Source organism: Amphimedon queenslandica, unplaced genomic scaffold (genome assembly GCF_000090795.2).
Source record: "Amphimedon queenslandica unplaced genomic scaffold, v1.1 AMPQUscaffold_13427, whole genome shotgun sequence".
Classification (NCBI taxonomy): Eukaryota; Metazoa; Porifera; class Demospongiae; order Haplosclerida; family Niphatidae; genus Amphimedon; species Amphimedon queenslandica.
In genome coordinates, this window is record NW_003546337.1 from 99,779 (window position 1) to 111,400 (window position 11,622).

Here is an 11,622-nt window from a genome sequence, read left to right on the forward strand (position 1 = left end):
ATTTCTTAATTTTATCAGTGCCAGTGGGAGGAGTTGTCGACTGCAGTAATGGCAGAATACAGTCTTTGTGATATAGAGCAATCCGACTTTAACTTAACTTTAGAGGACAATTGTCGAATATCCTTTCTAGTGAGAGGTCTTACCAAGTCCTCGGGTCCTGTTGTAAAAGGTTTCCTCCAACACATGAGATCCTTCCCTCCCTTTCAGGCTCCAAGTAGTTTGAAAGGGACCAGCAATCACGACACACTCCGTTTAAGATTCCTTCCTGATCTTCCTCACTCTCTCCTCCAAGACAGCAAGGGATCCCCCGGCTCTCATTCCCTCACCTGTGGGGGCAGTAAGAGGTTGTTTGGCTATTTTGGAGTTGCTTTCTGCCATGATCCTGACGACTTTATTGAAGCAGAATCAAACTATAAGAAAGAGATAGAGAGAGTCTCTCACCACTTGATCACTAACAAGTAAACCACGTACATGTACACGAACTTTTCAAATCTTCTTAAAGTATGTATATATATGTGTTTGTTGAATTGGTCGACACATTTTGGCAGCTAACGTGTTGTGGTAGTGAGTAGAAGTCGAATTAGCTTGCAATGTGGTGGACTGTATACATGTACTACACAGGTTAAGTGGTTTTAGATATTTTAAATTATGATTTTTTTATCTTTCATGTCACTGTATACATTCTTGATAAAACACTAACATTATCATAAACCTTATGAAGTGACACTCCCAAGTTAATATACTAACAATATACTAATAATATACTAGTGCGGTATTTTTCAACCCCAGTTGTATTTCTTTTAGTAAGTGTTACTTTCATTTTCCGTGTCCCACCCATACCAGGTGTCTCGTTTTTGGTGACAATGAAGAACTCAAGTCTTCTCTCAAAGGGCACGATTCTTTTGTTTTAGTTCCTTTTAAGAAAACCGACCAGATTTCCTCCTCCTCCTCTCAGAAACTCCTTGAGATTGTCTCTCACTCTGTGATAGTGGTACATTCCAACCTTACTGTCTCCATAACAACCGAACAGCTGCTCAAGAAGGCTGGCTCCCTGGACCATCAGAATGAGACTGGGATATTATCTGAAGAGCAACAAAAGTATGTTAAGTACTAATGTGCAGCTGTAGGGGTAGAATTCTGATTCATTTTTGATAATTAGCATGTTTTAAACTGACGAATTTGTTGCCATGAACACATCCATAATGTACAAATAGCTATCAAAATGAGACCTTAGCTAAAACTTCTTTTCCAAAAGCACCATCAGCTATACAGTAACTAATACAGTATACATGTACATGTACTGTACCTGTTATTGGAATTCTAATGAGGTTTGGTGGTAATTGGTCAGTTTACTTTACCTTTCATTTATCAATGAGCTGTGTCTAAATGTCCAGTCCTATTTCATTTTTAACATACACCGTACACATGTACTGTACTTTCATTTGAAGCAACTAATAACCTGTTCCTTAAACCGGTTTTATATTCTGATATTACTTTTATGTTGTATAGACATCAAGAGGCTAGATCCCTAAAGGTTAAGGCCGACCTGTTTCTATTAATGGGGCAATACTCCTTAGCAGCTGTTGCTTATAGAGAAGCATTGGGATCACTAAGGCAGTTGAAGGTAATTGTACATGCCCAGCCTGTCTGGAGGTGTGTGTGTGTGTGTGTGTGGGTATAAGTAATGTAATACCGAGGGCTGAGATATCTGCTTGAGGTGAAGCTGAGGGCAGATATCAAGGGACTCAGGTATTACATTACTGATACTCACCTCCAGACACACACACACACACACTGGTACAGTATAGTTTATTACAGTGTGTGTTAATGGTCCATTGTATGTAGGATCATTATTGGGCTGGACTGTCTCTTGAAGGTCTTCTAAGCTCAAGATTGCTCTCCTCTATCCAATGCACTAACCTCCTCCCATTGACAGAGTCTGGCTACCACACCTCAAACAAGGAGACTCCAGCCAGTAAGGATGATAAGGCCACCGCCAGTGATGGGTCACCAGCAGTGCCTGTATCAGGTTTGTGTGTGTGTCTACCTTGTAACACTTTATTTTGGGGATTTTGCTGTAAAATGGTAATTGGCGGTTTTTTAATTTGGTGATTATTGTGTACAGGTGCCTTATACACATTTAATGATTGGTGGGTTTAATGTGCTGGGGGTTTTACTCGTAATAAAACTCTGTCACTTTATATTGTCTTCACATTAGATGATGTTGCTGATCATAACGTTAATCTTGTTTCTGATTTCACTGAATCAACTGATGGCCACAGCACCAGTACTGACTCCATTGATAAAGAATTCCAAACACTCTTGAACTATTATGACAAAGTAAGAGCCATTCTCTTTTAATTTTAAAAACTCTTTAATTTCCACACACAGACTGTACCAATTGGTAGACTATTGTATATAGAGGTAGCTCTTAAATACTCCTCCTACTTGATACAGATAAAGGTAAGGCAGCAGCTGGTAAGGCAGCAGCTGGTGGTATGTATTGACTGTCGTCATATTTTCTGTTTGTTTTTTTGATAAAATTGTTTATCTTTTGTTGTTAGAGTTATTCAAAAGCTTGTCATGTTCTGGAAGATATCACAGGAATTGATATACCTGACGCACGGATCAAGGTATTGCTACTATTAATAGATCATTGTTACTATTAATAAATTATTGTTACTATTAATAGATTGTTGTTACTATTAATAGTAACTCTCATTATAACAATTGTTGTTCATTTCTAGTTTTCCCTGTACCTCTCTATGGGTCTATTGTACCATAAGATGGGCTTTGAGCGCAAGACAATGTTCATGATAGTGTCAGCTGCTAGAACAGCTGCTAAGATCAGCTCAAATAATGACAATGAACTCAAGCTAAAGGTATTCACTAATATTAATAGCATTATTATTATTATTATTATTATTTTATAGTCGTATCACCTCCTCCAGTATTGTATATCTCAGTTCCACACTGCAACTGATAATGAACAATGTCCTCAGGTTAATAACAATACTTAATAATAATAATAATGATTAATAATGAACCCATATAGGTGTCTAGTGGTTGGCCGTTACTCCAGTCAACTATCATCAGGGAATACACTTACTGCTGCACTGAACTGGGATACAAGGAACTGTTTTTTGAGTGAGTGGACTACATGTACATGTACAGACCAACCTTGGCTCTTTATAATGGACACTGTGTCTCTGTTATACAGAGGTGTCCTTTATGTGGAGGTTATTTTATACAGTAAGGAATGTAATTGGTACACTAGGTGCTGTCCATTAAATGGAGGTGTACGCTATAGAGAGTGTCCATTAAGAGAGGCTATACTATATTCTTATTTTCTTTAGGTGGAGCTGGTTATTATTACAAAAGTTCTTTTCCTATCTCTCCTCTGAAGATGTTGATAAAATCAAGACTTGTGTTGAAGAGATGACCGGTGGTGATACTCTGATATCAGCTCCTTTCTCTCTCACCTCTATACCTTGTATCACTCAGCTCAAACCACAGCCGCTAGCTGAGCTGCTACAAGTTAAGAAATCTCTCACTCTCTTTCCTTCTCTTTTATCAAAGTCTGATTCATCAGAAGTAAGTCCTATCTAGCACATACCTGTCAATAAACTCATCAATTTTGTTAGTGCATTTTCATGTGATGAAATTACCTTCAGATTCTGTCACATGTACATGTACTTTATTCCATGATTTATACATATACATTCTTATTTTTTCTGCTCAAATTTTACTGATTACCCGTACCTAATTTTGTTCTACTCCTCCAGGGCCCATTCCTCCTCTCAATGATTGGGAGGAAGACGATAAAGAAGAACCAGCAACAAGAGGTCCTTTGGGTCCAGGGGGATCCAGCTGAAGTACTTATGATAGTTAGCAATCCACTACCTACTGAGATTAAAGTTGAAAAAATGGTATATAATACTATTATTATTATTATTGTTGTTGTTGTTGTTGTTGTTATTTATTGTATCTTTTAGACCATATTACTGGAAGGTGGTTTTGTAGTGACGTATCCTTCAAATATTTCTTTACCAGCAAAATGTGAATCACAAGAATTTGTATTATTGTGTATACCTCAAGAGGCTTGTACACTGTCAATAGCAGGTAATGAATTATAATCAATAAAAATGGCTCCAAAATCACTTTGATTTTTATTACATTTTTTGATGCATATTGATGTCCTTATGCTGTGTAGAAAGTTTGAGCCGATTCCAAGCTCAAATTTTCGAGTTATGGCCATTTTAAAAAACAAGCCAATTTCTGAAAATTTCCCTGTACTATAGCCCATAGTTTTTTCCAAAAAATGGATCCGAAATCAATCCAAATTTTTATTACATTTTCTGATACACATTGATGTCCTTATGCTGTGTAGAAAGTTTGAGCCGATTCCGAGATCAAATTTTCGAGTTACGGCCATTTTAAAAAACAAGCCAATTTCTGAAAATTTCCCTGTACTATAGCCCATGGTTTTTTCAAAAAAATGGCTCCGAAATCAATCCAAATTTTTATTACATTTTCTGATGCATATTGATGCCCTTATGCTGTGTAGAAAGTTTGAGCTGATTCCGAGCTCAAATTTTCGAGTTATGGCCATTTTAAAAAACGAACCAATTTCTGAAAATTTCCCTGTACTATAGCCCATGGTTTTTTCAAAAAAATGGCTCCGAAATCACCCCAAATTTTTATTACATTTTCTGATGCATATTGATGCCCTTATGCTGTGTAGAAAGTTTGAGCCGATTCCGAGCTCAAATTTTCGAGTTATGGCCATTTTAAAAAACGAACCATTTTCTGAAAATTTCCCTGTACTATAGCCCATGGTTTTTTCCAGATTAATCATCATCATCATTATTATTATTATCATTACCTCCTTTAGGTTACACTGCTTGTATCCTTGGGCTCAGCAACAGTTCCAGTTCCACTCAAACTGACTCCATTATTAAAGTGATCCCTTCCCTCCCTCAGCTGAGAGTGAGGGCGTTCCCCCAAGACGAGGGTACAACCCCCAGCAGTAAGAGGAACAGCACCACTAGTCTGGGGAGCACTGCTAAGAGGAGGAGCATCACTAATCTTAATAACTTTGAACTGCTCGATGGAGAACAGTGAGTATCAGTAATGGCTGTCAGATCTAGAGGAGTTTAGGAGACTATTGGTCTCTCATATTTAGCCTATGGCCTCTTAGATCTAACACTGATACTACATGCACAGCATAACCTACTGTATAGTGTATACTGTATATACTGTATAGTGTATACTGTATACTGTACATGCTCTTATGTACATGAGCTAGTGTATAATGGATACATTAATGTGTACAATGAGTGTATAATGGATACACTGATACATGTACTGTACTCTACTGTACTGTAGGTATGAGTGTCTGCTCCAGTTTCAAAGTATTGGAGATGTTGCTATTGATTGTATTAAGATGACACTAGAGGAACATAATGGTAAACTAATCACCGTTAATTATATTATTATTATTATTATTATTATTATTATTATTATTATTAATATTTAGTTGAGTATTGTCATTTCTCGTGGGACGATGATAAATTCAATTCCTTGTTTCCCCTCACTGAGAAGAACAAGCCTTACCACTTCCCAGTCAAAGTCTCCTCCTCCTTCCCAAGCTACCTTCGAGTTGGGAGCTGTAAGGTTCTTCATCATCGCTCTCGTATCAACTCTCTCTTTAGTCCCACCCATAAACCAGACCTGGGTTTAAACAAGTCTAAGACATTAAATGTACCGCGGCCGACCAGTATCACTAGCAGTGGCGGGTCTAGCAGTGAAAGGAGCAGCAATACTTCATCGCTACTCTCTTCCCCGATAAGATTAATGAGGAGGGAGGGGTCACTGAGGAGGGAGGGATCACTGAGACGCTCTCCTAAAAAAGAGAAAGAAGTAAAGAAATCAGAGCTACTTGAGTCTCTCGACCTCCAGCAAAGAGGATCTAGTTTACCCCCTTCCCTCCCTCCTGTGGCCCCGCCCCTTCATAAGAGGAGTGGCAGTAATACAGGACTCAAGATTGTTAATGAAGGGGGTGGGGATGGGGGTGGAGCTGAGGTGAAAGACCATCAGCTGAAAAGAAGATTTGATTTTACTCGTCGGTCTCCATCTTTAATGAAGAAAGAAAAGAAGCCAGCAAACTCACCTAAGACTAAGTCAAAAACTTTAGTCGACTCGCTAAATTTAGAAACACGGAAAGTATCGCCACAAATAGACCACACCTCCATACATGTGAGTGACAGCCCCAGGGACCCTCTTGACCACACCCCTAAGGAGGATGTAACTCATACCCCCAGTGAGGGTAACGCCCCTAACCCTGCCCCATCAGTGGAGGACCAGTGGTCGGTTAGAAGTGAGGTTGATGTTGATTTTGATGGTTCAATTAGTGACAGGGCATCCATTAAATCGGACCCTGGGATTGACATATTACCAGTCCCCTTCACAGGGGGCCCCTCTTCACTCTCTAACTCACCAAGGGGTACATCGACCACACCCTCTGGCCCCTCCTCCTTTAGACTTTCAACATTAATGAAGAAACGTCCAGCTGGTCCTCAAGCTAGTTTACCAGTTGGGGTCTCATCAACTTCAAGAATAATTCAAACGACCCGTGCACCAACAGTCCCTTTCATATCTGGGCCAACAAAAGCTGAGAAGCTGCGCCATCGCCCGGGGAAGAAGACAATAAAGACAGTCTTTATGATGAAGTATACGGGGGGAGAGGGGGCCAAAGAGGGGTACTATAGGGAAGTCACTATGGAGCTATCGTCTGTTGTGAAACCAACACTTATGTTTGATGAATTTGTTGTCACACCAGTGAAAGGGTATGTGAATTAATTAATTAATTAATTTATTATTATTATTATTATTATTATTATTATTATTATTATTATTTAATTTATAGTCAACCAGATTTGTTTAATTTTGGTATGGTGATGGAAAATTTCTCCCCTTATGCATTAGATATTACAATAAAAATAAAACAAGGTACAATAATAATATTATTATTATTATTATTATTATTATTATATTTATTATGTACTTACATTTTAAAGATGGCTTATCTCCAAATACATTTACTTATACTTTGGATGCCGACAGAAATGAAACAATTTCTGTTTCAATGAAAAGGTTTACATTACCTGACAAAGACACATCAATTAAAGAGGTAATGTTACAACATTTATTTATTTATTTATTTGTTTATTTATTTATTTATTTATTTTAGGCTAATGTCATTAAACATTACTGTGAGCGTTTGGTTGATTTATTGGAAATAAAATGGGTCTCAAGAGGCTATGTTGTTAAAAATGGCGCTCTATCCCTGACTGGCCTCCAGCTGCCTCAGTCTGTCCTTTCTATCATGAGACCATTGCCAATACTCTTTGGTATGTTGGGAATGATAATAATATTGAGTCTTTAATTTTTCTGATACATATACATGTTCTTACGTTGTGTAGAAAGTTTCAGCTGATTCCGATCAAAATTGGATTTTTTGCTATTTTTTAAAATAATAAGAAATAAATTCAACATGATGTGTGTGTTATTATTAAGTTTCCTGTATATTCCTTTAGATGTGAGGATTGAGACTCCATCATATTCTCCAGGGGTTCCTGTCACTATTGGAATCAAAGTCACCAACAACACCAGTAATGCACACACACACACACACACACTGGCCTAATTTTAGTATAATTCAGCCTACCTGTTTTTAAGAATTTTAATTAATAATTATTATAATTACATCATTAAGTTAGGTCTCACCCTTACTGATAATATTTTATTTATTTTCTTTAAAGGTGGGGCTCTTCCTTCATCTCTGATCACTCTCTCTCCGTTCTTTCTAAGTCCAAAAGGTCAAAAGGTCGACTGCTCTAAGAAACACTACATGATAAACTCACAGTCTCTCTCCCACTGGATACCCAAAGTAACAATAATACTTGAATGATAAGCTATCTCTCCCCCTCTTTCTCTCCCCCTCTCTCCCCCCCTCTCTCTCCGCTCTCTCCACAGATTGATCATGATGGCTCTTATACTTTCTCCCTCCATATTGTGTTCCTTTATTCCAAAGAATACTTTATAGATATTGTTCACCATATCACTGAACTCCAGACTAACAACAAAGAGACTAGTAGTAGCACTTCTACTGATAATAATATGACTCCAGTCACCTCAGGAGGAGAAACTGTAGACAATGAAAGAACTAGTAATAACAAGGAGACTGCATTGCTACCATCTCCAGGAGTTATTGAGCAACAGAAACAAGCACCTCCTCAAGTTGCTGTAGTCTCATCTCTTCTTCCTGTAATGACTATTCCTTCACAACCTGAGGCTAGCACTGATACTAGCAGTCCTCCTGGTTCACTGGTTGATAGTACCTGCAGTGCACAGTCAAGGAGCCAGAGGCACTGGAGTAATACCAATAGGACTAAAGGATTCATTCAGAACTCTAGGTCTTACATTGGACCACAATTAACAATAACTATAAATTAAAATTAGAATTAAATAAAGAATACCTTTTAAAAGTGTGATCTACCACTTCCTTGTATCTTTTATGTTTCTGTTTTATTATATTATATATTATATTCTTTGTGTGTGTGTCCTTAAATGAGTGTTATATTTTTATTATTTAAAGATATCAAACTCTAAAAAGAACTACTTTAAAAAGAAAAAGAAGCTCCGCCTCTTTTCTGCAGACTAGAGGAGTGGCTCGAGTGGTGCACCTATTCTTGCTTAGGAATGGAGGCGAAGCGGCCTGACCCAAGAAAGGTACTTTATTCCTGCGAGAATATACTGACATTGAATTGTATATCTTTATACTACAACCTGCAGACAATAAGGAGCCTTGAGTCTGAAACTGATCATTTATTATCAAGAGCACGTAAGAAATAACCTCTCTCCCTCCCCCTCTCTCTCTCCTGTTCTTTATTTGAATGTTATATTAAATAGAGTATCTTGGTACTGCTAGTCATGGAGTGTTTGAGAAAGGAATGGTAATAAAAAGATCTAAAAGGAAAAGACGTTTTTTAGTAAGTTAAATCAAAATAGCCTTCCATTACTCCTAATTGCTGACAGTTATTCTACCAAACACTATTATACATGTCTATACTGTAGTCTAGTGTAGCTCAGTTATTGATTCTTTTCTTATGTAGGCCTGTCTCCTCTCCTGTTGCTGCTGCCGTAAATGTATTGGAATCAATTAAATCAAACAATAACTTTAATCACTGATAACTATAATAATAATAATAAATTATTCTTTATTTTATCAAAAAAGGGGCAACACATTTCATTGCAAAAGCACCTCTGAAATGAGGACACCTTTTGATGTCCCAATTGGTACAAACCTATACAAAAGTATCAACACCTCTGTATTAAGGACAGGTAGTGTTTTTTCTGTCATATCTCAAATGACACGAAAAATGTTTAAAAAAGGTTGTCAATAAATCCTTATAATAATTACTAAAATTAAGAGTGGGTGGAGATGTTTTTGCATAATAATAATAATGTGAAGTAAGTTACACGATAATAATAATAATAATAATATAATGTATAAGAAATTATAAGATGAGAGAGAGAGAGAGAGAAATTGAAGACTACACCATTGCTCTACAAAAAGAGTTAATACACAATACAGAGATGGAGAGAGAAAGAAGCCTGCTATTTTGATGTATATATAAATACAGAGAAAGAGAGAGGAAGAAAATAACAACAATGAAGAATACTACAAAAACTTTAAAATGAAGAATGAGTGTATGTGGAGAGAGAGAGAGAGAGAGAAAGTGTATAGCTACAGGAGAGAAAGAGAGAGGAGGTTGTAATAATATATACAGGCAAAATGATAATATAGAAGATAACAATAATTTCAAACTAATAATAATAATAATAATAATAATAATAATAATAATAATAATAATAATAATAATAATAATAATAATAATAATAATAATAATAGAATTAGTATACAATTGTTGTTGTCTGTATGCGTAATATAAATCACAGCCTGTATATAACATGACCACACCCCCTGCCCCTCCCTCTATCACAAACAAATGCAAACAGAATTCTACAATAAACAGCCACACCTCAAAAGAAGGTGTGGTCACTGTCCAGTTGCATTTGGGCCCATTAGTTCACTAGTTGGGTCCGGTGTTGTCATGACAACGGTGGTATGTACATCGTTAGAGGCGTGTCCCTGAGGGGGCGGGCCTGAGGAACCAGACGAAAGGGACTCGTGATAATGGGGAGGGACTAGCTTAGACTCCAGAGAAGGACAAATGGATAATTCTAAAAATAGACAAACATACCATATTAGGAATTAAACCATATTAGGAATTAAACTATATTAGGAATTAAACTATATTAGGAAGTAATTGGATTATTTTACTCAAGAGTGGTTTATGGAAGCCATTAATTAACAATAATTAGTGTATTATCAAGAGATGGTGTACATGTAGTTAAATGTACTGCATTACTGTACGGCACTACCTAAGGTAGCAGCTGCTTAAATCAATAATGATCCCTTCAATTAATCAACTTAATCAAGAATCAATCAATTATATTACATGGTACATGTACATGTACATGCACCATGTAATATATTTAAATAAATAGGGCCAGCTGGTCCCTAACCTTGCTGTGAGAAGTTGAACAATGGTGGGAAGTCTCTTCCATTGGGCATATTGGCCCCGGGTTGACGCAACTCGTCAAAGAAAGAATGAGCACAAGAATCAAGAGTAGTTATTCTCATGGTGGGCGTGTACTCCAATAACCGACTGACCAGATCTATGGCTTCTGGGGGAGTACGAGGACGAAATACCTAATAATGAACATAATAACTAGTATTAATAACTAGCTCCGCCCACCTTGTTCCATGCATGTGCTTTAATTTGTGGAAACTTAAACTCAGTGTAGTTAGGATTCATTTGTCTAATCTGTTCTTTGGTGGGCGTGCCCAGTATCTTAATAATCTCCACCAGTTGATCCACTCCGCTGTCACCAGGGAATATTGGTTGCCCTAGCAACAGCTCGGCAAAAACACAACCAGCACTCCATATATCTAATAATTAATAATTAATTAATTAATCATATGCTCCACCCACCTATATTAACAGTGTAGTCAGTAGCTCCGAAGATGAGTTCAGGTGCTCTGTAATATCTTGAGCATATGTAGGAGACGTTGGGTTCTCCTCTTACAAGAACCTTAGCACTAAAAAGTGGCATAAATGGTATCATCATATGAAGGTTTCTTAATAGTCCTTACCTTCCAAAGTCACAGAGTTTGAGTACTCCGGTCTCAGGGTTTAAGAGAAGGTTCTGTGGCTTGATATCTCTGTGACACACCCCGTTAGCATGAATGTAACCTAGCGCCCTGAAGAGCTGGTACATGTAAAGCTGGAGGGAGAGAGAGAGGGAGGGAGGGAGGGAGTGTGTGTGTAATGGACACGTTTATAAACATAAATACACATGTACCTTTATAAATAACATAGGCATAATCTGCTTAGCCTTGTAATGGTGTCTTATCACACGATACACTGTGTCAGGTATGTAATCCAGTACAAGATTCAAGTACACTTCGTCTTTTTGCTAAAGGAGAGAGAG

General features: G+C 37.3%; 2 protein-coding genes and 1 long non-coding RNA gene across 3 annotated transcripts in view; 2 read left to right on the plus strand and 1 right to left on the minus strand.

Moving 5' to 3' along the window:
• Window positions 1-13: 13 nt before the first annotated feature.
• On the plus strand, window positions 14-8,600 carry LOC109581653 (trafficking protein particle complex subunit 9-like). Its single transcript, XM_019995952.1, has 22 exons — window positions 14-458; window positions 844-1,098; window positions 1,510-1,624; window positions 1,846-2,029; window positions 2,219-2,340; window positions 2,392-2,463; window positions 2,565-2,633; window positions 2,748-2,882; window positions 2,934-3,002; window positions 3,056-3,147; window positions 3,357-3,594; window positions 3,786-3,929; window positions 3,996-4,122; window positions 4,895-5,120; window positions 5,389-5,468; window positions 5,540-6,848; window positions 6,929-7,011; window positions 7,080-7,192; window positions 7,253-7,412; window positions 7,599-7,673; window positions 7,824-7,951; window positions 8,038-8,600. The coding sequence occupies exons 1-22, from the start codon at window positions 49-51 to the stop codon at window positions 8,515-8,517; spliced, it is 4,686 nt and encodes a 1,561-aa protein (XP_019851511.1). The 5' UTR covers window positions 14-48; the 3' UTR covers window positions 8,518-8,600.
• Window positions 8,601-8,713: 113 nt separating this feature from the next.
• Window positions 8,714-9,706, plus strand: LOC109581655 (uncharacterized). The gene is made up of 4 exons (XR_002184715.1): window positions 8,714-8,793; window positions 8,857-8,905; window positions 8,974-9,053; window positions 9,177-9,706. It is a non-coding gene; the product is annotated as an uncharacterized LOC109581655 (long non-coding RNA).
• Window positions 9,707-10,123: 417 nt separating this feature from the next.
• Gsk3 (glycogen synthase kinase 3) overlaps window positions 10,124-11,622 on the minus strand; it is a gene marked incomplete in the record, with an annotated part of 3,349 nt that continues 1,850 nt past the window's right edge. Inside the window, 6 exon segments of the mRNA NM_001279283.1 lie at window positions 10,124-10,308; window positions 10,654-10,840; window positions 10,887-11,080; window positions 11,124-11,230; window positions 11,285-11,415; window positions 11,494-11,607. Coding sequence (NP_001266212.1) covers window positions 10,124-10,308; window positions 10,654-10,840; window positions 10,887-11,080; window positions 11,124-11,230; window positions 11,285-11,415; window positions 11,494-11,607 — 918 coding nt within the window.

Bases quoted from the DNA above. Each gene is read 5' to 3' on its own strand.
- LOC109581653 (XM_019995952.1), top strand. From the start codon at position 49: ATGGCAGAATACAGTCTTTGTGATATAGAGCAATCCGACTTTAACTTA. The intron at 2,634-2,747 runs GTATTGCTACTA...GTTCATTTCTAG, and splicing joins TACCTGACGCACGGATCAAG to TTTTCCCTGTACCTCTCTAT. The intron at 6,849-6,928 runs GTATGTGAATTA...TTTAATTTATAG, and splicing joins GTTGTCACACCAGTGAAAGG to TCAACCAGATTTGTTTAATT.